Below are 26,471 nucleotides of genomic sequence, written 5' to 3' on the forward strand. Positions count from 1 at the left end.
ACACATTTTACAATTTAAACAATAATAAATTAAAAAAAGAAAAAATCAAAACAATATCACCTAATTTGACGTAAATTCTAAAATAGGGTCTCATTCCAAAACCCTATAAATTGGTGATATCAAAATTATTCCAATGAAACCAAAGACCAAGCATGGGAGCCTCAGACATGAAAACATGGTTAATTTTTTTGGCTTTAATTGGTATAGTGGTGATGGAAGAGGTGATCCAAATTGATGCAGCTATGACAATCCACCATCCAGAGGTCTCCGGTCTTGTTTCCTATCGTTGCCTTCTCCAAGAAGCTATTAATCCTTGGAACCGTGGCTGTTCAAGACTCACTAGGTGCCGAAGTTAATGTGTATTTTGATACTATGCGATGGTATCTTTCTTATATAAATATAGAAAATTCTGCATATTAATGCAACATGATTAATACTTTTTATGTCTTTCTTTTACCTAACTTAGTTCTCCTTAATCATGATTTATGATTTGGCTTTGCATTGTTGTGATGGAAAAGGTTTTGTGTCTCTGCTTGACCCTAGATCAAGTAACTTTGATACAATTATGATGCATAAATATAATATAGTTAATATAGTTAATATATAATATAATAAGAGATGAGAAAATAATGCAAATAGAATATTATATGAAATATACTGAAAATTAATATAATATAATTATTTTTTGAAAGAAATATAGAGTAAATTACGAACTGAAAAAATTTTGAATTATTATATTTTACAATAAACACAACCATTGTATGTTAGTGATTTATAAAAAAATATATAAATACACAAATTATCATATCTCACCAATGCTACCAATCGGCAATATAGTATTTGGTGAGTATTGGTCTACAGAATATGTAAATGTTGAGGGTTTAATTTGTTATTCTATCAATACAAGTTATGTAAATTGATGGAAAATGTCAATTTTAATGGTTAATACTTAATTTTCCTTAGTTACTTAATTTCAAAATTAATAGGTATTAAATTGCTCCAATTTTTTTTCAAAGGGACCAATTAGTTCAATATCAACTTTAATTTCTTTTTATTCTCTTATAAATTGAGGAGTGTAAGCTTCACCTTTAGAATAATTTTATAATGGAAGCAAACATTGCATGAAATCATGAAGATGAAGACTAATTCTAGAAGAAAAAAAAAAGAGAACCATGAAATTTGTTTTTCAATGTTGTTCGTCTTTATCATTCATAATTATCTTTTAAATTTATCTAAATAAGTTTCATACTAAATGAGTTTGTAAAAAAATTATTTATTATATATATATTTCTCTTGACTGAATATATAATTATATTTTGTGTGTTTCAAATGAGTAGATTCATAAGTTGATTCACTAGTAAATTTAGAATTCAGGTTCTTTTGGTTGAAAAAATAAAATAATTTAATATTATATATATATTTTTAAAAAACTACTCTAGTTTATTTTTAAATGTTTTATTTAAAGGATTTGTCTTGATGTACGATTGCAATTTGATTTTGGAATCGTATATGATTACTTAAAAAAATTTATTTTTGAATACACATTTGAGCAAATTAGTCTTAAAACCATTTGTGGATTGATATGAATTATTTAAATTATTTCTTTCTATCTTGACTTGAATGGAGTGGTGGTTAATGTTTTTGTTAAACAGTCGTTTGACATGGGTTTTGTAACACCCTAACCCGACCCGATTCGTTGGGCTCAGATCTCAACTGTTATTAAGCACAATACTTAAACCAGTTGAACACTTTAAATTTTACATTTTATTTATTTCTTTAACTGGAGGACTTAATATCTAAAAATAATGGAAAGTATTTAAAATAACTTTTTACTATAGACTTATCTCAACTTATTACAAAGTACAAGTTTGATAAAAATAAACACATAAGGTGTAAATGTAACAAGCCGATTTAGGGCCTAGTCGGAACAGAGGTCTTGAGACCATAAATATGAAGTCAAAAAGATTATTTTATTATTATTTTGATGTTATAGCATGTATATATTAGTGCATGAAAGATTTGGTAAGTTAATTTTGACGTTTGTGAGTCCAATTGCGAAAAAAGGACTAAATCGCATAAACTGTAAAAGTCCTAAATTGATAGCTAAAGGTGTTAAATTTCCATGGAACTAAAATTAGAGGTCTTTAAAAGCCAAATAGACCCTTGAGAATAGGCATACCCGGCCATGGAGTTTTAAGGGAGACAAAATTGTCAAAATTAGGTGAAGTTTGGTCACCAATTTTGACTAGCTTTATTTTATTAAAACAAAAAGGCTTTATCTCTTCATTCTCTATTCTTCCTAGCTGAAATTACCAACAAATATTTGGGGTTTAGGAGCTTGAAATTTCAGCAACTTGAAGCACTCACAAGTAAGTGATTTCCATGTCCTTTGTTGATGATTTTTGTATTTTTGAGACCCTAGAAGCATGAGCTTTCAAATGAGGGGTCTATTTTGAAAAATGATTAAGAGTTTAGGGTTTTGCAATAAATTTGTTAGTGATAGTTGCTGAGTTTTTATGGAATAATATGAGTCCTAATGGTGTTATAAACAACTTTTGTGGGAGGTGTTAGCATGAAAACACCTAAAGGGGCTATTTTGCATGAGTTGCAAAATAGGTGATAAGTGTGTGAAATAGTGGGATTTTGGAGTTGCTATACATGTAAAAAGAGTTCAGCTAGGCTTGAGATACGAAGAAATTCGATAAAAATTGATTTTCGAGCATAGGGGTAAAATGGTCATTTTGTCAAGGTCTAAGGGCAAAATGGTCATTTTACCTAAGATGTGAATTTTGGATTGCCTAATTTTATTTAGTAGCTAAATGAGTGTATTTTGCTAATATAGATCAAGAATTTCAAAATTTGAACCTAGACTTGGGAAAAGCCAAGCAAATCGACTAAACCAACTAGTTGCGTACATTTTGTAATCCAAGGTAAGTTGTATATAAATAGTAAAACTACATTCCTACTATATGTGTTTGAATTGTCATTAAATTGATATAGCATAAATTGGTTGATTGTGAATTGAGAATGCATAATAATAATTGTGATAGTGGAAATCCTATGGAACCCTAGGAAATAAACCAAATATTCATGCCATGACATTTGGGTCATTTGTGTGAGCTAGTGTAAGACATGTCTGGGACATGCATCGACCATATTATGAGAGCTAGTGTAAGACCATGTCTGGGACATGGTATTGACATTGAGACGAATGCTAGTGTAAGACATGTTTGGGACATGCATCGTCTTCGAGAAGTTAGCCAGTGTAAGACGTGTTTGGGACATGCATTGGCTACGAGATGTGTCAGTGTAAGACAATGTTTGGGACATGGCATCGACACGGACATGTGAGAGCCAGTGTAAGACCATGTCTGGGACATGGCATCGGCCTCGATGATGATCCTCAGTGTAAGACCATGTCTAGGACATGGCATCGACACCTCACCTACGATTGAGGCTTGAAGGATATCCGATAGTGTTCCAAATGGTTCAACGGTGAATGTTATGTTTTGAAGCTAATGAGGGAAGTATAATCTTGTTGTGAATGGTACAGGTACCTAATTGGTATGTATGAGATATGACTTCAATATATATAATATTTGATTTGTATGGATGGTAATGATTAAATTCCACCTATGCCTACTTTGGTGTTATAAGTATGGTGATTATGAATAAATGTTGTGGTATATTTATTTATATGCAACTTACTAAGCTTTATGCTTACTCCCTTTCCTTTCCATTTCCTTTCAGTGTCACCTAACTAGCTCAAAGATCGCCGGAAGTCAGAGATATCAGCCACACTATCAGCTGAAACATTCGGTATAGTTGGATTTATATTTTTGAATATGGCATGTATAGGGCTAGATTTTATTGTTTTGTGTCTTTGAGAACTGGCCAAATATGTTGGTTTGGGATAGATCCCACGCTTCGTATTAAGCCGTGAATTATGGCGAACATTCATTTTGAGTTTATAAAAGATGCATCTTCATGGTTGAATGAATGCCCAATGTGGCTGATTTGGTCGTATGGATTGTACTTATTTTGGTATTGGTTGATATTTGTATGGAACTAGGTATGTAAGGGCGGCAATGAGGCTTGGTAAATAGCCTTATATTGTCCACACCAGTAGACACACGGGTGTTTGTCTAGGCCGTGTGTGACACACGGTCAGCCCCATAGGCATGTGGTCCGGCCGTGTGTCCCCTGCACGTATAAAAATTTCAAGTCAGTATGCATGGTATTAAATACACAAATAGAGACACAGCTGTGTGTCTCAGCCATGTGAAGGACACGGCCTGGTACACGGGAGTGTGCCATGGCCGTGTGACATTCTGGGGATGCTGACGTCAGAAACAGAATACCCAGGTTTTTGCATATAGGCTAGGACACAGGTTAAGACACGGGCGTGACATGGCCGTGTGAGGAACACAGGCCATTGACACGGGTGTATGTCTGGCTGTTTGAAAACCCTTATAGGTGTGAATTAGAATTTAATTCCACACGGGCGTGGGACACAGGCGTGTTACCCTTCAACATGGGCGTGTTACCCTTCCACATGGGCAGTTTTAAAGGTAAAGTTCCTAAGGTTGGTTTAAGGACCCGGAATGGCCCTGATAAATTTTCAATGGTTGATTTGGGGCTCGCAGGCTCATAAATAGAAGTTTAAGGTAGAAATTGAAAAAGTTTTAACTTGGACCCAGTCTCGGTGGCTTGAGGTTATTCGAATGCATGAGATCAAGTTAGGTAATGTTTTGTACTTCGCCCCAGGTGAGTTACAAGTATGGGGTGTTACATTTAGTGGTATCAAGGCTATGGTTTAGTCAGCTCTATGACTAACCTAGCGAGAGTACGAGTCTAGCTATACATGCCATAACTGTATACTGATAGTGTGATGAATCCTGATGATTATAAATTATGTTTTTATATAGTAAATGGATCCTGATAGAGCCACGGCGGATGATGTGGAAGGTAACGCGCCGACTCTTGCCCAAGGGATAGTGCTAGTTGAGAGTGAGCCAGTGAATATGGGCCAAGGCGGAGGGGCTTGGAAAGCCTATCTCCGTATGATGGATGCTTGGTACACGAAGTTCATTCGTGCGAATCCGAACACTCCACCTCCCCTACCTCCTCCGATTCCTCAGTATGCCCCAGTGACTCCGCAAGGTGCGGACATGTTTAGAAAAGAGAAGCCTCCAGTAGACAAGATCCAAAAACAAGGGGCCGAGGAATTCTAGGCTAGTATAGATGATGACCTGAAAAGGGCAGAGTTTTGGCTAGAAAATACTATAAGAGTATTAGATAAACTATCATGCACACCTGAAGAGTGCGTAAAGTGTGTCGTGTCAGTCCTAAAAGACTCAGCTTATCAGTGGTGGAACACTCTCGTGTCTGTTGTACCGAGAGAGATGATCACGTGAGAATTCTTCCAGGAGGAATTTAAAAAAAGGTATATTAGCCAAAGATTCATAGATCAAAAGAGGAATGAATTCCTAGAGCTAAAGCAAGGCCGAATGTCAGTGACAGAATATGAACGATAGTTTGTAAGGCTTAGAAAGTATGCGCGGGAGTGCGTGTCTACAGAAGCCACCATGTGTAAGAGATTCGAGGATGTCCTCAATGAAGACATTCGAGTGTTTGTTGGCATTTTAGAGCTACAGGATTTTGTGGCCCTTGTTGAAAGAGCCTATAAGGTCTAAGAGCTGATTAAAGAGAAGAGGAAAGCGGCTTTTCAGTCGCGGCATTTAAAGAAGAGGTAGATGGGGAAATCATATCAGTCCTCATCCAATAGATCAAAGGAATTCTCTACCCGATTGAATGCTTCAACGAGATATTCAAATAGAAATAAAAATCAACAGAACACAGCATCTAAATCCCAGGCCACTTCGGTCGCGAGTGTCGGCAATGCTCAACCAAATAAACCGGAGTGTTTACAATGTGAAAGACATCACTTCGGTGAGTGTTGAGGAAACAAAAGGCTGCTTCAAGTGTAGGTCACTAGACCACTTTATCTGTAATTGTCCGGAGATGAAAGAGAGAGAAAAGAAGCAAGAAGTGAAGGCAAGTAGTGCACCGTTGAGGGGTATACCAAAAAAGAACCCCGGGAGTGGGGCTAGCAGTAGAGGTGTGGAAAGAGATACCGTAGTGAGGTCTGAGGGCAGAGCACTTGCAAGGACTTATGCTATACGAGCCCGGGAAGAGGCAGAGGCTCCTGATGTGATCACGGGTACCTTTTCTATCCATGACATATCTGTTATTACTTCAATTAACCTGGGATCTACCCACTCTTATATTTGTATGGAATTGATACCCCGTATAAGCATGCTAATAGAGTCCACTGAATTGGTGGTCAAAGTGTCCAATCCTTTAGGTAGGTATGTATTAGTGGACCAAGTATGTAGAAATTGCCCTTTAACAATTAGAGGTCACTATTTTTCGGCAAAGTTGATGTTATTGTCGTTTAATGAATTTAATGTGATCCTTGGGATGGACTGGTTGACTCCTAATAGTGTTGTAGTGAATTGTGGGAGAAAAGTAATTGAGTTAAAATGTGAATACGGGAATGTTCTTCAGGTTGGACCAGACGAGTCGAATAAATTACCCGTAATAGTTTCGCCTTTGACTGCTAAGAAATATTGACAAAAGGATATGAGGCTTACTTAGCATTTGTGCTGAATACTCAAGTGTAACACCCTTGACCCGTATCCCTTTCCAGAACAGGGTTCGAGGTGCTACTAGATTTAAACTCAACCATTTATATAAAACCAGGCCGGAAATTTTTTTTGATCAATTTTAAACTTTTCCTACACGCGTATTTTATCCATTAATCGGGCTTACAAAACCCCAAAACATTCATGAGGCATTATTAAATAATTACCAATATCTTAGTCTTGTATCATTTACTTACTTAACAATGAATCACAATTCTAATTCTAAATATACATGTTATAAACCACATCACAGGAGATAAAAACATACAAGCATATGAATAATCAAACTATCTTAATAACAAGCCAAAGTCTTTGGCTTAATCATAATATTACATACTCAACTTTACAACCCTATACATGCCATAGACTCGAAACACTAGGATTTACATACGCCGATAGCGTAGACTCGACAATGTGATAATACCTCTGACGGCCTCCAACCCAAGCTACCCTGGCAACCCTAGGGAGTATGGAAAGAAAAAGGAGAGTAAGCTTTACGCTTAGTAAGTTCATAAGAAAACAATAAGCAACTCATTAACAAGTTTTATCAATGTTTACAACATAATCACAAATTCACTACAAGTTGTCTTCCTCAGCAACATTCACTAAATTATTTATAACTAGAGCTACGAAACTCCAAATCAATTGTTGTTAATTTTCCCTGAAAATAGACTCACATATCTTCTATCCATAAAATTTTCAGAATTTTTGGTTTGGCCAATCAATACCAGATTTTTCTTAAAGTTACCCCTGTTTCACTGTTTGACTAACTGACCACTCTTCAATACGAATCAAAATTGTCATTGTACAGAATTCAAAATATGTTCTAGTTGATTTCATTTGAAACTAGACTCATTAAGGAGTCTAAGCATATAAATTTTATCTTATAACCATTTTTGTACAAATTATAATGATTTTATAAAAACTGAACAGGGGACCCCAAAGTCATTTAACTCTGTCCCACGCCACTTCAAATACCTTATTATCAGAAATTCTTTTGCTTACATGGTTTCTTTTATAAGAAACTAGACACATTAAGCTTTAATTAAATAATTAATTCAGCTTCTAAGTCAACTTCCACAATTTATGGTGATTTTCCAAAATCACGTTACTGTTGCTGTCCCAAGCAGATTTATTACAAATTTACTCTTTCACACATTCTTTGCATTCATATTATTTAAACATGTATATCACCAATCAATTTCATCACATATCTATAATTTCGTTTGAGCATAATCTCAATGCAATGCATCACAATCAATAATTCGCACACAACCTCTCAAATTAGCAATTATAATATGGTTACGCACATAGCCCACCCTTATCGATAATTTACGATGGTTTTACCCATACTCACATATATGACATAGGTATTTAAATACTTCAGAGTCAACCTTAATTCAATTGAATTCAACCATTGTACCATTTCATAACCACAGTTACTTTCGTCATTCATATCTAAATGGTATTTCACATAATTCACATAACCTTTCACCATGACCGAATATACACATACACATATGACATCTTTACCTATGCTTCTCATTTCACATTCATGGTCCAATTCCAATCGATCTAACATGTATAAGTATATATCACATACCTGGCCAACTTAATGTATTGAACGAATTCAATTGTCGATTTAACACAAGGTCTCATAGTCATAGACTTTTATCAAATCACCGGCATTTAGCCTGCTAGGTTTTAAACCCGAATTCATCACCGGCACGAAGCCTGCTAGACTTTAAGTCTGAACTAATTCACCGGCATTTCGCCTGCTAGGCTTGAAGCCCGATATCATTTCACCGGCATTATAACCTGCTAGGCCCGAGGCTCGATATTATCTCACTGGCATTATAGCCTGCTAGGCCCGAAGCCCGATATCATTTCACCGGCATTATAGCCTGCTAGGCCCAAAGCCCGAATATCACATTTCGATAAACAACTCACCTGTCCTTTCACACTTTCATAACTTATACCTCAATTACGTATAACTGAAACACATATCTATGAACAAAGATTTTCATCCTATCAACCACATAGCGTTTAATTTCCACATTGGAACACATATCTTAGTACATCATTTAATAGTATCAAAGTCGACTAGAGATGCTAGTCACATACGACTCATAACTTTAATTTAATATTCATTCAACGTAACGAACATATGTATATATATATACAATCAAACATCTTCTTAATTATGACTATTCAACTCTTAAGCATATAACATAATCAAACACAAACACTTAAGAACTTACCTCAAGTCAGAGATGATTATTCCACGACCTTCTCTTAATCCCTGGCTTATAATCGATCTATCTATTTCACAATTAAAACATAATAATAAATCAATATATATTAACTAACTCAAATATCAAATCAAGTTCGAACTCAAACCATCCTATCATTTAATTACAATTAATAAAAACATCTTTATTACTCACAAATGTCAACACAAACACAACCATTATCCAATTCGTTTCAATTTGGGCAACATGAATACAATAGGAATTTATATTTGTTCATGAAACTTAAAGTTACAAAGATTACATATTTGGATAGCATTAAGATACTTTTTAATAGAAAACATTAATATACAAAATATGGCAGTACAATTAAGTACTTATTATCAATTCAGACAGCATTCAAATCTTGCATTAGAGCAGCTCAGTTAATCCACTAAAACCAACTTTAATAATATAAACATACAGCTATTTATCACCATATAACGAACTCATTAACTAACACTTAAAACATAAATCCTATAGCATTTACTCTGCTTTTATTCTCATTTAATAACTTCAATAATGATTGCATTAACCCCTTTAACACATCAATTGGCATTCGGTCATACATCTGCAGCATCAAACACTCCTTATCTCAAATTTCAGACTTAATAAATACATCACCAATTATTCATTTGCAACTTCAACCATTATTAACATGATTTAAAGTCACTCAGACCACATTTATTAACATTTAAATGACAATTTACTGCTACTTTAACACACCAAACGGCAAATCCATAAAACATACATACATAGACTTTTTTTTAAACATCCTTATTACTGCAATATTCAACAGCGTTTACACCTCCACCGAACAGTATAAAAAGAGCAGCAGTTAATATTTTTAATGGGGGTAAAATTCAGACAGCAATTTAACAGATTCCAAAAATTATCAAACACTAAAGAATAAAGAAAAATATTCAAGGAAAGCTTATTAATATTTCCCAACTCCGATTACAACAATTCAATTTGTTCCTTCCCTCACACATTCGGTCAAAATTAAACCAACAACTTAACCAGAATTTATCAACAAAAAGCTATAGGTAAAAGAGAGTGTAGAAGTTTAAAACATAAATCCTATAGCATTTACTCTGCTTTTATTCTCATTTAATAACTTCAATAATGATTGCATTAACCCCTTTAACACATCAATTGGCATTCGGTCATACATCTGCAGCATCAAACACTCCTTATCTCAAATTTCAGACTTAATAAATACATCACCATTTATTCATTTGCAACTTCAACCATTATTAACATGATTTAAAGTCACTCAGACCACATTTATTAACATTTAAATGACAATTTACTGCTACGTTAACACACCAAATGGAAAATCCATAAAACATACATACATACACTTTTTTTTAAACATCCTTATCACTGCAATATTCAACAGCATTTATACCTCCACTGAACAGTATAAAAAGAGTAGCAATTAATATTATAAATGGGGGTAAAATTCAGACAGCAATTTAACAGATTCCAAAAATTATCAAACACTAAAGAATAAAGAAAAATATTCAAGGAAAGCTTACTAATATTTCCCAACTCCGATTATAACAATTCAATTTGTTCCTTCCCTCACACATTCGGTCAAAATTAAACCAACAACTTAACTAGAATTTATCAACAAAAAGCTATAGATAACGGAGAGTGTAGAAGTGTTACCATGCCCCTTCAAAATTTTAACTCCTAAGCAAACAATTTCACGGTTTTTCCACAGCATGTAACCGGCCTCTTCCTTAGATTCCATAATCTCCTTTTCTCACTTATTGTCGACAGGAAGAATGAAGAAAAGATGAACTCTAAGGTGGCTTTTAACACTAATTAAACAAGGATCACACATCTATTAAAAATTAAGAAAAACTACATGAAATTTACCTTAAATTTTTAGCTTGCTCCATTGCTAAAATCCTCAAAGCATATTTCTTCTTTCTTTCACAAACATTTGCCAAGAACAATTCAAGGATGTATGCCTCTCTCTTCTTCTTTTTTTGTTTTATATACTCCATTTCATAAGATAAAGCCATTAACTATTATAATGCTAAAATAAAATGCATATATTATCTATCAACCATCATTATGGCCGGCCACTATATTAAAAGTGGTCTATTTGACATGCAAGTCCCCCATGTCAATAATTCATGCATTATTTGGCCACTTTAAAATTCACCTATCACATTTTCAGGTCTTATCACATGAGTCATTTCTTATAAATTAACATCTAATTGATAAAATCAAGGCACGAAATATTCACACATACAAATTCGACATACAATAAGCACAGAATATAACATCTAATTATTTTCGTGACTCAGTTTTGTGGTTCCGAAACCACTTTCTAATGTGGTCAAATTAGGGCTGTCACAACTCTCCCCCATTAGGAATTTTTGTCCCCGAAAATCTTACCAACGAATAGATTAGGGTATCGTTCTTTCATCAGAACACAATTCAAACTATTCATTAACATATGGTTGAATATCATAAACTCATTATTCAACTCAAGCTGAACCAGAACTGACATTTCGGTTGATAATATCTTCGTGCAAAAGGAAGCTTCAACAATCGAACTAACTTTAAATTTTTTTCATAGAATTGCTCCAATAGATATAATTTTTGTACCAAATCTTCACGAATACAGATTCTTTTTCTAGATTATCCCTCAAATCACATCTTTCTTCTTGTTAGAAAGATAACCTCCGAAATATCACTATACAGATTTAATCTTGATCTTCTATCACTTTCACTTTTATTGATGTCGAATCTTTCACAATAACTAGGAAATAGTTTATAATAAAACTGTCTCATATAATAATCATCGAAACTATGAATTATACTAAAGTCACCTTAACTAGATAGACATCTTTGGGCCTTAATAGGAAAAGTGTCTCAACCCTATAATATATATTATCCCGATTGTTAATGAAACATTTGAACACAGAAGAGAATCAAATATGGTTTAAACAGCAACCAATGTAGAATCACAACTTCAATAACTCTGATGACGGTACCACTACACTCTCATGTTTCAAGCCAGAAATTATAATCATAATAAACATAACCAACTCTATCAAATAAATATTTCTTACAGATAATCACATGAAATCATAAGAAACCGATATAGCAAAATTTCAATGTCTGAAGTTACATAGAATATCAGTAAATTACCACCATGTAGAATGATATCAATTCCGATGATATCCTAGAAAATGTCCAGAAAGAACAATGTCACTCATAATTACTGAAATCCATAGTAACAGAGACAATATACTCTTCACGAATATTCAACTGAAAAATAATCAGTAGAAACAGAGTATTAGCATCATACAGATTTTTCTGTTGATTTTCATATTCACATATGGGAATAATTACCAAAGAAAGACATAGAAATGTCAAACAAAACCCAAACAAACCAACGATGCTTTCGTTTATTAGTATGTTGAACTAATGTTTTCATATGACAAAAATTCCTTCTGAAATTAAATCGTCACTTATACTTCTGAAGATAAATGTACACATAGAATGCCCCGAAGAAGTCATAGTAACTGCCCAACTATAACTACTGCACTCAGCCATCAATATAATTCAATCATGACTCAACCGTCTAATTCTGTTTTCACTAATCCCATACTATTACACTATTGTACTCTTTAATTTCACTTTTACAAACTCATGCAATGTATCTTTCGAGAATCTCACTGTATAACTCTATTCTGGTAAGGGGCAAAAATTGTAAAGCCTTTAAACTTTTGACTCTCAAGCAAGTACACATTCAACAACAACATAGCATTACGCACATTGATTCAAACATTTCAAATTTCCAACTTATTACTAACACGTTTTCATACATCTCAGTAATACATGCAACTTTATTTCCTATGAATGTCAGCAAAACATAAGTGAATTTACCACAATTCAAACTTTCATTTCTTTTACCCAAATTACCAAAAATTTCTTATCAAGTTTCCACGTCTAATCTTGATCACTTGTCACTATTTATCAAATTGGAGAATGCCTTATGGTTTTGAGTACATCGCCTACTTCATGCCATAGTCCAACTATGGTCTTATACTAGCTCTGCTATTGTCGTGCCGATGCCTATCCCAGATAGGTCTTACGCTTAGCACAAGTTTAGCCGATGCCACGTCCCAGACGGGTCTTACACTAGCTCCTCTGTCTCAATGACGATGCCTGTCCTAGACAGGTCTTACACTTGCACCTACGAGGTCGATGCATGTCCCGGACATATCTTACACTGGCTTTCATATTTCATGTATTGCCATGGTCCAACCATGGTCTTTTCCATCAATTTATTAGAAAATGGTCGTACTCATTCCCTGTGTTCCACCCAATTTGATCTTTCATTACAATTTTCATGCTATTGTGACATTTATGAATCCGTAACTGAGATTATGAAGCATAACATTACGACATCTTGACTTCATTAGTCTAGACAAAAATGTCAATCTCATGCATATACTAATTACTAACTAGGCAATAAAAGCATTTATTCATACATTCTGTCATTTCAAACAAATTTTCTCCTCATAATTACTAAGCCAAATAAGTTAGATACGTATCATCATGTGAATACTGACATGTACAAAAGAGTTTATCAAAACTTAACTTTCATTTCATTCCACGTTTCCCTATTCTTTAACTCATTAGTATCACAAAATGAGTACTAGTTCATGTAAAAAAAAGAATCATAAATTTCTTTTCATACCTGTCCCATTTTCAGCATATCACAAGTATGATTCATTAATCTCAATTTTCTTTTTTTACTCTTATCTCTATCAAGATTTGCTTGGTTGGAACTCATTCCTATCTTAACCAATAATTTTGTTAGGGCCGGGAGATATCACATTATCACGAGTAATACTATGGCATGTATAGCTAGACTCTATTAAGCTAGGTTAGTCTGAGAATCAACTAAACTATGCTCTAATACCACTAAATTTAACACCTTTCACCCGTATCCCTTGTCAGAACAGGGTTTGAGGCGCTACTAGATTTAAACTCAACCATTTATATAAAACCAGGCCATAAAAATTTTTTTTATCAATTTTAAACTTTTCATACATGTATGTTTTATCCATTAATCGTGCTTACAAGGCCCCAAAACATTGATGAGGCATTATTAAATAATTACCAATATTTTAGTCTTGTATCATTTACTTACTTAACAATGAATCACAATTCTAATTCTAAATATACATGCTATAAACCACATCACAGGAGATAAAAACATACAAGCATATGAATAATCAAACTATCTTAATAACAAGCCAAAGTCTTTGGCTTAATCATAATATTACATACTCAACTTTACAACCCTATACATGCCATAGACTCGAAACACTAAGATTTACATACGCCGATAGCGTAGACTCGACAATGTGATAATACCTCTGACGGCCTCCAACCCGAGCTAACCTGGCAACCCTAGGGAGTATGGAAAGAAAAAGGGGAGTAAGCTTTACGCTTAGTAAGTTCATAAGAAAATAATAAGCAACTCATTAACAAGTTTTATCAATGTTTACAACATAATCACAAATTCACTACAAGTTGTCTTCCTCAGCAACAGTCACTAAATTATTTTTTGTTTGGCCAATCAATACCAAATTTTTCTTAAATTTACCTTTGTTTCACTGTTTGACTAATCCGACCACTCTTTAATAGAAATCAAAATTCTCATTCTACAGAATTCAAAATATGTTTTCGTTGATTTCATTTGAAACTAGACTCATTAAGGAGTCTAAGCATATAAATTTTATCTTATAACCATTTTTTTATAAATTATAATGATTTTCTAAAAACTGAACAGGGAACCCCGAAGTCATTTGACCCTGTCCCACGCCACTTCAAATATCTCATTATCAGAAATTCTTTTGCTTACACGGTTTCTTTTATAAGAAACAAGACTCATTAAGCTTTAATTACATAATTTATTCAGCTTCTAACTCAACTCCCACAATTTATGGTGATTTGCCAAAATCACGTTATTGCTGCTGGGCCAAGGAGATTTATTACAAATTTACTCTTTCACACATTCTTTGCATTCATATTATTTAAACATGTATATCACCAATCAATTTCATCACATATCTATAATTTCGTTTGAGCATAATCTCAATACAATGCATCACAGTCAATAATTCGCACACAACCGCTCAAATTAGCAATTATAAGATGGTTCCGCACATAGCCCACCCTTATCGATAATTTACGATGGTTTTACCCATACTCACATATATGACATAGGTATTTAAATACTTCAGAGTCAACTTTAATTCAATCGAATTCAACCATTGTACCATTTCATAACCACAGTTACTTTCGTCATTCATATCTAAATGGTATTTCACATAATTCACATAACCTTCCACCATGACCGAATACACACATACACATATGACATCTCTACCTCTGCTTCTCATTTCACATTCATGGTTCAATTCCAATCAATCTAACATGTATAAGTATATATCACATACCTGGCCAACTTAATGTATTGAACGAATTCAATTGTTGATTTAACACAAGGTCTCATAGTCTTAGACTTTTATCAAATCACCGGCATTTAGCCTGCTAGGTTTTAAACCCGAATTCATCACCGGCACGAAGCCTGCTAGACTTTAAGTCTGAACTCATTCCCCGGCATTTCGCCTGCTAGGCTTGAAGCCCGATATCATTTCACCGGCATTTTAACCTGCTAGGCCCAAGGCTCGATATTATCTCACCGGCATTATAGCCTACTAGGCCCGAAGCCCGATATCATTTCACCGGCATTATAGCCTGCTAGGCCCGAAGCCCGAATATCACATTTCGATAAACTATTCACCTGTTCTTTCACACTTTCATAACTTATACCTCAATTACGTATAACTGAAACACATATCTATGAACAAAGATTTTCATCCTGTCAACCACATAGGGTTTAATTTCCATATTGGAACACATATCTTAGTACATCATTTAATTGTATAAAAGTCGACTAGATATGCTAGTCACATACGGCTCAAAACTTTAATTTAATATTCATTCAACGCAACGAACATATGTATATATATTTATACAATCAAACATCTTCTTAATTATGACTATTCAACTCTTAAGCATATAACATAATCAAACACAAACACTTAAGAACTTACCTCAAGTCAGAGATGATTATTCCACGACCTTCTCTTATCCCTGGCTTATAATCGATCTATTTATTTCACAATTAAAACATAACAATAAATCAATATATATTAACTAACTTAAATATCAAATCAAGTTCGAACTCAAACCATCCTATCATTTAATTACAATTAATAAAAACATCTTTATTACTCACAAATGGTCAACACAAACACAACCATTATCCAATTCGTTTCAATTTGGGTAACATGAATACAATAGGAATTTATATTTGTTCATGAAACTTAAAGTTACAAAGATTACATATTTGGATAGCATTAAGATACTCTTTAATAGACAACATTAATATACAAAATATGGCAGTACAATTAAGCACTTATTATCAATTCAGACAGCATTCAAATCTTACATTACAGCAGCTCAATTAATCCACTAAAACCAACTTTAATAATATAAACATACGGCTATTTATCACCATATAACTAACTCATTAACTAACACTTAAAACATAAATCCTATAGCATTTACTCTGCTTTTATTCTCATTTAATAACTTCAATAATGATTGCATTAACCCCTTTAACACATCAATTGGCATTCGGTCATACATCTGCAGCATCAAACACTCCTTATCTCAAATTTCAGACTTAATAAATACATCACCATTTATTCATTTGCAACTTCAACCATTATTAACATGATTTAAAGTCACTCAGACCACATTTATTAACATTTAAATGACAATTTACTGCTACGTTAACACACCAAATGGAAAATCCATAAAACATACATACATACACTTTTTTTTAAACATCCTTATCACTGCAATATTCAACAGCATTTATACCTCCACTGAACAGTATAAAAAGAGTAGCAATTAATATTATAAATGGGGGTAAAATTCAGACAGCAATTTAACAGATTCCAAAAATTATCAAACACTAAAGAATAAAGAAAAATATTCAAGGAAAGCTTACTAATATTTCCCAACTCCGATTATAACAATTCAATTTGTTCCTTCCCTCACACATTCGGTCAAAATTAAACCAACAACTTAACTAGAATTTATCAACAAAAAGCTATAGATAACGGAGAGTGTAGAAGTGTTACCATGCCCCTTCAAAATTTTAACTCCTAAGCAAACAATTTCACGGTTTTTCCACAGCATGTAACCGGCCTCTTCCTTAGATTCCATAATCTCCTTTTCTCACTTATTGTCGACAGGAAGAATGAAGAAAAGATGAACTCTAAGGTGGCTTTTAACACTAATTAAACAAGGATCACACTTCTATTAAAAATTAAAAAAAACTACATGAAATTTACCTTAAATTTTTAGCTTGCTCCATTTCCGAAATCCTCAAAGCATATTTCTTCTTTCTTTCACAAACATTTGGCAAGAACAAGGCAAGGATGTATGGCTCTCTCTTCTTCTTCTTTTTTTTTTATATTCTCTATTTCATAATATAAAGCCATTAACTATTATAATACTAAAATAAAATGCATATATTATCTATCAACCATCATTATGGCCGGCCACTGTATTAAAAGTGGTCCATTTGATATCCAAGTCCCCCATGTCAATAATTCATGCATTATTTGGCCACTTTAAAATTCACCTATCACATTTTCAGGTCTTATCACATGAGTCCCTTCTTATAAATTAACATCTAATTGATAAAATCAAGGCACGAAATATTCACACATACAATAAGCACAGAATATAACATCTAAATATTTTCGTGACTCAATTTTGTGGTTCCGAAACTACTTTTCTACTAGGGTCAAATTAGGGCTGTCACATCAAGTGTCTGAGTTGAACATTGAATTAGTGTCGGTAGTTTGTGAGTTTATAGACGTGTTCCTAGATGAATTGCCCAGACTACCTCTATTGAGGGAAATCGAGTTTGGAATTGAGTTGGTCCCCCGTACGACGCCCATCTCGACTGCTCCGTATAGGATGGCTCCAACAGAGTTGAAAGAGTTGAAAGCACAGTTGCAAGAGCTAACGAATAAGGGCTTTGCGAGACCACGTGTGCTCCAACACTCTTTGTGAAGTAGAAAGATGAGTTGATGAGGTTATGCATTGACTACAGGCAACTCAACAAGGTAACAGTGAAGAACAAATATCTCTTGCCAAGGATCGATGACCTGTTTGATCAGTTAAAGGGAGCCACTGTATTTTCCAAGATTGACCTGAGGTCCGGATACTACCAATTAAGGGTTAAAGAGCAATATTTGCTGAAGACTACGTTTTGGACAAGATACGGGCATTACGAGTTCCTTGTCATGCCCTTTGGTTTGACTACTGCCCCTGTGGTGTTTATGGACTTAATAAACTGCATTTTTAGACCCTATCTTGATAAGTTTGCTGTCGTCTTTATTGATGACATATTGATTTATTCGCGTGATGAGAGCGAGCATGCGGAGCATCTGAGAGTTGTATTACAAACCTTGAGAGACAAGTAGTTATACGCCAAGTTCAGTGAATTTTGGCTTAAAGCGGTCGGGTTCTTACGACATATTGTGTCAGGTGACTGGATCCGAGTTTACCTAAGCAAGATCTTGGCTATTGTAGAGTGGAAACCGCCGAAGAATGTAACTGAATTTTGAAGCTTTTTAGGTTTGACCTAATACTACAGATGGTTTGTAAATGGATTCTCTATGATAGCTATCGATGACAAGACTTCTACAAAAATAAGTCAAGTTTGAATGGACCGAAAAGTGCCAACAGAGTTTCGAGCAATTAAAGGATTTTTTGACCGATACACCAGTGTTAGTGCAACCGGAGTCGAGCAAGGAATTTGTGGTTTATAGCGATGCATCGTTGAATGGTTTGGGGTGCGTGCTTATGCAATAAGGTAAAGTCATAGCTTATGCTTCAAGACAGCTAAAGCCACACGAGAGAAATCATCTGGCCTATGCCTTGGAACTAGCGACTGCAGTGTTCGCGTTGAAGATTTGGAGACACCATTTGTATGGAGAGAAATGTCTGGTATTCACCGACCATAAGAGCTTAAAGTACTTGATGACTTAAAAGGAGTTGAATTTGGGGCAACACCGATGGTTAGAGTTGTTAAAAGATTACAAGTTGATTATCGACTACTATCCGGAGAAGGTGAACGTCGTCGCCGATGCATTGAGTAGAAAATCATTATTTGCACTGAGAGCAATGAATGCCAATATGGCTTTGTCTGATGATGGTTTAGTTCTACTAAAGTTGAAAGCTAGACCAACGTTTCTTCAAGAGATCCGAGAATCTTAGAAAGGTGATGAGAAATTACAAGCCAAGAGAACTCAGTGTGAGTCGGGAATTGAATTAGATTTTCGTATTAGTGCCGATGGATGTATAATGTTCAAAGACAGAGTTTGTGTATCCAAGAACAATGAACTTATTCAGAAGATTCTGATAGAGGCACATAGTGGTTGTTTGTCCATCCACCCGGATAGCGTGAAAATGTATAACGACCTTAAGAAAATGTATTGGTGGTTAAGTATGAGAAGAGAAATTTCTCAGTTTGTTTCCAAATGCCTAGTATGTCAGCAACTAAAGGCTGAACATCAAGTACCTTCAGGTATACTTCAGCCTATCATGGTCCCCGAGTGGAAGTGGGATCGGATCACTATGGACTGTGTCAGGTTTGCCAGTAACCTCGAAAAAGAAAGATGCAGTATGGGTTGTTGTGGATAAACTAAAAAAGTCAGCACACTTCATAGCTGTGAGTACCGACTACTCCCTTGAGAGGCTATCCGACTTGTACGTTTCTGAGATTATGAGAATACATGGGGTGCCCATATCAATTATTTTAGACAAAGACCTGAGATTTACCTTGAGGTTTTGGAAAAAGCTACAAGAGGCATTGGGAACAAAGTTTAGTTTTAGCACAGCTGTTTATCCGCAAACTAACGGTCAGTCAGAGAGGGTAATACAAATATTAGAGGACATGTTACAGTGTTGTGTCCTTAAGTTCGAAGTCAGTTGAGAAAGATATCTACCGTTGGTTGAATTCGCCTATAATAACAGTTAATAGACAAGTCTGAAAATGATGCCTTATGAGGCTTTGTATGGACGAAAATGTCGAACACCCTTGTATTGGACTGAACTCAGAGAGAGTCAGATTCAAGGGGTCGATTTAGTCATAGAGACTGAAGAGAAAGTTAAAGTGATTCGTGATTGCTTGAAGGTCGCCTCAGATAGACAGAAATCATATGCGGATTTCAAATGAAAGGAAATTGATTTTCAAGTTGGTGATAAGGTATTTTTGAAAGTATCTTCATGGAGAAAAGTTCTCAGATTTGGTAGGAAAGGTAAGTTGAGTCCTCGCTTTATAGCACCTTATGTGATTACCGAGAGAGGGGGGCCAGTTGCCTACCGATTAGATTTACCACCAGAATTGGAAAAGATTCACGACGTGTTTCATGTGTCCATGCTACGTCGATATAAATTAGATCCTTCACATGTGATTGAGCCATCAGAGGTTGAGATTCTTCCAGACATGACTTATAATGAACAACCGGTCAAGATATTAGCCCGGGAAGTCAAACAATTGAGAAATAATAGTATAGAACTTGTGAAAGTTTTGTGGCATAGACATGGAGTCGAGGAAGCCACATGGGAACCCGAGGAGACTATGAGAGATCAGTACCTGAATTTATTCATCGATAAGATTTTCGAGGACGAAAATCCCTAAAGGGGGAGAAATGTAACAAGTCGATTTAGGGCCTAGTCGGAATAGTTGTCTCAAGACCAAAAAATTGAAGTAAAAAAGAATATTTTATTATTATTTTGATGTTCTAGCATGTATATATTAGTGCATGAAACATTTGGTATGTTAATTTTGACATTTGTGAGCCCAATTACGAAAAAGGACTAAATCGCATAAAGTGTAAAAGTCCTAAATTGATAGCTAAAGGTGTTAAATTTCCATGGAACTAAAATTGGAGGTTTTTAAAAGGAAAATAGACCCTTGAGAATAGGCATAGCCGACCATGGTGTTTTAGGGGAGACAGAATTGTCAAAATTAGGTGAAGTTTGCTCACCAATTTTGACTAGCTTTATTTTATTAAAACAAAATGGTTTTGTCTCTTCATTCTCTGTTCTTCCTAGCCGAAATTACCAAAAAAAAATTGGGGTTTAGGAGCTTGAAATTTTAGCAACTTGAAGCACTCACAAGTAACTGATTTCCATGTCCTTTGTTGATGATTTTTGTATTTTTGAGATCCTAGAAGCATGAGCTTCCAAATGAGGGGTCTATTTTGCAAAATGATTAAGAGTTTAGGGTTTTTCCATGAATGGATTAGTGATGTTTTCTGAGTTTTGATGGAATAATATGAGTCCTAATGGTGTTATAAATAACTTTTGTGAGAGGTGTTAGCATGAAAACACCTAAAGGGGCTATTTTGCATGAGTTGCAAAATAGGTGATAAGTGTGTGAAATAGTGGATTCTGGAGTTGCTATATGAGTAAAAGAGTTCGGCTAGGCATGATATACAAATAAATTTTATAAAAATCAATTTTCGAGCATAGGGGTAAAATGGTCATTTTGTTAAGGTCTAGGGGCAAAATGGTTATTTTACCTAAAATATGAATTTTGGATTGCCTAATTTTATTTAGTGACTAAATGAGTGTATTTTGCTAATATAGCTCAAGAATTTCCAAATCCAAACCTAGATCGGGGGAAAGCCAAGCAAATCGACTATACCAACTAGTCACGTACATTTTGTAATCCAAGGTAAGTTGTATATAAATAGTACAACTACATTGCTACTATATGTGTTTGAATTGTCATTGAACTGATATTCATAAATTGGTTGATGTGAATTGAGAATGCATAATAATAATTGTGATTGTGGAAATCCCATGGAACCCTAGGAAATAAATCGGATATTCATGCCGTGACACTTGGGTCATTTGTGTGAGCTAGTGTAAGACATGTCTGGGACATGTATCGACCACATTATGAGAGCCAGTGTAAGACCATGTTTGGGACATGGCATTTTCATTGAGACGAGTGCTAGTGTAAGACATGTCTTGGACATGCATCGGCCTCAGGATGTAAGCCAGTGTAAGACATGTTTGGGAAATGCATCGGCTACTAGATGTGTCAGTGTAAGACCATGTCTGAGACATGGCATCAGCACGGATATGAAAAGCTAGTGTAAGACCGTGTCTGGGACATGGCATCGGCCTCGATGAGGATCGTCAGTGTAAGACCATGTCTGGGACATGGCATCGACACCTCACCCGCGCTTGAGGCTTGATGGATATCCGGTAGTGTTCCAAATGGTTCAATAGTGAATGTTATGTTTTTAAGATAACGAGGGAAGTATAATCATGTTGTGAGTGGCACAGGTACCTAATTGGTACATATGAGATATGACTTCAATATATATAATATGTGACTTGTATGGATGGTAATGAGTAAGTTCCACCTATGCCTACTTTGGTGTTATAAGTATGTTGATTATGAATAAATGTTGTGGTATATTTATTTATATGCAACTTACTAAGCTTTATGCTTACTCCCTTTCCTTTCCATTTCCTTTCAGTGTCGCCTAACTAGCTCAAAGATCACTGGAAGTAAGAGATATCAATCACACTATCAGTCGAAACATTCGGTATAGTTGGATTTATATTTTTAAGTATGGCATGTATAGGGCTAGATCTTATTATTTTATGTCTTTGAGAACTGGCCAAATGTGTTGGTTTTGGATAGATCCCATGCTTCGTATTCAGCCTTGATTGATGGCTAACATTCATTTTGAGTTTATAAAATATGCATCTTTATGGTTAAATGAATGCCCAATGTAGCTTATTTGGTCGTATGGATTATACTTATTTTGGTATTGGTTGATATTTGTATGGAACTAGGTATGTAAGGGCAGAAATGAGGCTTGGTAAATAGCCTTATATTGTCCATGCGGGTAGACACACGGCCATGTGTCTAGGCCGTGGGCGACACACGGTCAGCCCTATGGGCGTGTGTCCCCTGCATGTAAAAAAATTTCAAGTCAGTATGCATGGTATTAAACACACGGATAAAGACACGGTCGTGTGTCTCATACACGAGCGTATGCCATTGCCTTGTGACATTCTGGGGATACTGACGTCAGAAACAGAATACCTAGGTTTTTGCATACGAGCTAAGACACAGGCGTATCGTAGCCATGTGAGGGACACGAGCCATTGACACAGATGTGTGTCTAGTTGTGTGAAAACCCCTGTAGGTGTGAAATAGAATTTAATTTCACACAGGTGTGGGGCACGGGCATGTTACCCTTCAACACAGGCGTGTTGCCCTTCCACATAGGCGTGTGCCTGATTTTAAAGGTAAAGTTCCTAAGGTTGGTTTAAGGACCAGGAATGGCCCCAATAAATTTTCAATGGTCAATTTGGGGCTCGTAGGCTCATAAATAGAAGTTTAAGGTAGAAATTGAAGAAGTTTTAATTTGGATCAAGTCTTAGTGGCTTGAGGTTATTTGAATGCATGAGATCAAGCTAGGTAATGTTTCGTACTTCGCCCTGACGTGGGTTACAAGTATGGGGTGTTACAGTAACCCTGGACTACGCCTTATTTCTACTGTTTGCATAATAATTTGATACTACTCTTCCTTTGCATAGTCCTGGCAACGTCCCCTAGGCACAGTAGAATTGTCACATCCCAAAAGTTGAGAGTGTAAATCAGGGGTTAGTGAATCAGAAACCATAATTGGGATAGATAATTAAAATTATTAGGAATTAATTAAATCAAATTTTAAATAAAATAGAGTGAATAATTTTAGGTTACAAAATTAAAGTTGAGTGTTCGGGAATTAATTTGGTTAAAATTGATTTTAAAAACGATATTGGATTTGAAAATAAATTTGAAAATGGCTTTCATTGAATAATAAGGACCAACTTGGAAAAGGGAGAAAAAGGGGGGTGGTTAAACGGGTAGTGCTAAATTTTTAAAAAATTAGTTTCTATTTAACAACCCTCCACGTCTTCTTCTTCCCTCCCATTCTTCATTCAAAAATTTTCCAAACACCAAATTAAAGTTTTTCTTCCCATATTAGTTCACCCTTTTTTATTCCTAAACTCTCAAAACAAAAAATTTCTTTTTAATTTTGAGGCATACTCATGTTATCATCCTTAAAATCCTCAAGAGATTGTCACACGTTTTAGCTCAAAGTAGCTCCATAGCTCACAGATTTTGCAAACATTTAGGTGATATTCTAACTTTTTATGATTAAACTAAGTGAGTTGTTATTTCAGTTTGATATTTAAATTGTAACGCCTCAAATCTTATTAATTTGTTTCTGTAAGTTTTGACACACAAGTTTGTATCTGCTTTAGTGGTTAAGTGTTCTGGGTGTGTGTGTGAGGTTCCAAGTTCAAGCCTTAGCTTTGGCAAATTTTGGATTTTTCCTGAATCAAACCTTAACTTCTAGTTAAGAAGCTTATATTAAAATATTTGTAATTTCATATTAGAATGGGCTTGCTAGTCTGGTGGTTAAGACATGTGTTGGTGTGTTAGAGGTTTGGAGTTCGAATCCCTGCGCGAGCGAGGGAGGTTTATTTTTGTTCGACTCTGCAATAGAGTTCCAGAGGTAGTAGAATTCTGAGTAGTTACCAGAGATGGGACTAGTGGAGGAAATTAAGGGATTGAAGGGATTTACCAAATCAATTTAGTTTTTTTTTCACACTTTAGTTTTCCCGAAATTCTCTTTTGGTTCTGACGTTAGTTGCCTTTCTCCCTTTCATCTCTGCCTAAATTTATTCTTCTATCTTTCTTTTTTTTTCGTTCTTGGTTTCTTTTTTGCTGTTCACAACAGTTCCTTGTTGTCCAATCGAGTATCATGCGAATTCAGTAAGTGGTTTTGGTGCCTTAAAGATTTGGTTTTTAAGTTAATAATTGGGATTTTTTGTTAATTGTTTTGACATCCGTAAATCTGGTGTGAGAGGTTGTTCTAGTGACGAATCATAGTGGGAAGCATTTTTGGCTCGTAAGGTAAGGGTTTTACACTTGGAAAGTGTCTAATTCGTTTTTGGGTTTTGGATTAGTTTGATCGTTTAAGAGATTAACTGAGTAAAACGTGCTCAATTATAAGCTTGGGTTTGCTCGGGAGTGATTACGCATCGAAAACGAACCCGGTGTGTACCTGAAAACGCAAAAAACGAGAAACAGTGAAAGCTAAAAAATGATTCTGTCGATGCCAAACAGGCGTGTGGTTGCCCGTATGGTAGGCCATGTGGCAGTACACGGCCGTGTGATTGACGAGGCCAGGCCGTGCGCAAGGGACACAGCCGTGTGATGGCCAGGTAAGGCAGCGTATGGCACATGGGCTCGACGAATGGGGCCGTTTAGGCAACATGGGCATGTGGGATTCTGGGCCAGGCCGTGTGGGCTACATAGACATGTGGGCCCACACGGGAGGCTACATGGGCGTGTGAGCCCATTTTTCTAAAATAATCTGTAAGGTTGCACAAGTCGCCCAAGTCAACTGTGACCTACCGTAGGGTCGGTAAGCATTACTTAGACCCCTGATTTTATGATCTGATTATGTGATGTACGTATTAAGCATGTTACTCTTAGCATGTGTATATGACCAATTGTATGATTTGTTAAGTTGCATTATAGCATGCCATATTTGTATGATGTATTGCATCAAGGTGGGGTTGGTGTTAAGATGAAGGAAGTGTTCTGAAAGGCTTTTAAGCCTGATATCTGGCAGCACAGCTGCAATTATCTGATTATGTGTCGCATTTTGGTACAACACGATGTGTTGGGATGGGTGGGTCAATTTGATCCCCACATGGTGTGTTGGGTTGGACAGAGTTGGTGTTTAGGGCTGGTGGGTAGGATTCTGTTATTCTACTCTGTTATGCATGTGAGATCTAAGATGGGCTAAGGCCAGTTTGTATCTGATTCTGTATCTAAGTGGACTAAGGTTCACATCGATTCTGTAAAGGGCTCAGGCCCGAATTATCTGTTAGTTGGATATCTGACTGACTTCTGCTACTCTGTATATCTTTTGTGGGGATTACAAACTAAATTTATGAAAACTAACCCTTTTATGTATAACCTATGTAGGTAATCCCCAAACTTGATGGATCTGTGCAGCGGAGGGCTCAATGTTGACCACCACTATCAAATTGCTTATTTATAGTTTTTGCGGTTACATCGCTTATTTCTTGTTGATATTTTATGCATGATGGACTTTGGGACTGCTTGGTTTTTAATTTGGGATTTTGAATGTTGATTATGGATTTATAAACTGTAACGCAACAAAGTATGGTTTTCCTAAAATAAACTAAGATTTTTAGTAAATGAAATGGTTTTCAAAAA

General features: G+C 35.3%; 1 protein-coding gene across 2 annotated transcripts; it reads left to right on the forward strand.

Annotated features, from left to right (window-relative positions):
• The first annotated feature begins 130 nt into the window (after positions 1–130).
• LOC121231919 (uncharacterized) lies at positions 131–26,471 on the forward strand. 2 transcript variants are annotated; one of them, XR_005930078.1, is made up of 3 exons: positions 131–380; positions 3,751–3,819; positions 26,217–26,471. XR_005930078.1 is itself a non-coding variant. In XM_041116976.1 (3 exons), the coding sequence occupies exon 3, from the start codon at positions 5,815–5,817 to the stop codon at positions 6,634–6,636; it is 822 nt and encodes a 273-aa protein (XP_040972910.1). In that variant the 5' UTR covers positions 131–380; positions 3,751–3,819; positions 4,929–5,814; the 3' UTR covers positions 6,637–6,683. The 2 variants fall into 2 exon arrangements, 1 of the variants encoding a protein (XP_040972910.1); XM_041116976.1 differs by lacking the exon at positions 26,217–26,471 and adding an exon at positions 4,929–6,683.

The sequence above is a fragment of the Gossypium hirsutum genome, chromosome A07 (assembly GCF_007990345.1).
Source record: "Gossypium hirsutum isolate 1008001.06 chromosome A07, Gossypium_hirsutum_v2.1, whole genome shotgun sequence".
In the NCBI taxonomy this organism is placed as follows: domain Eukaryota; kingdom Viridiplantae; phylum Streptophyta; class Magnoliopsida; order Malvales; family Malvaceae; genus Gossypium; species Gossypium hirsutum.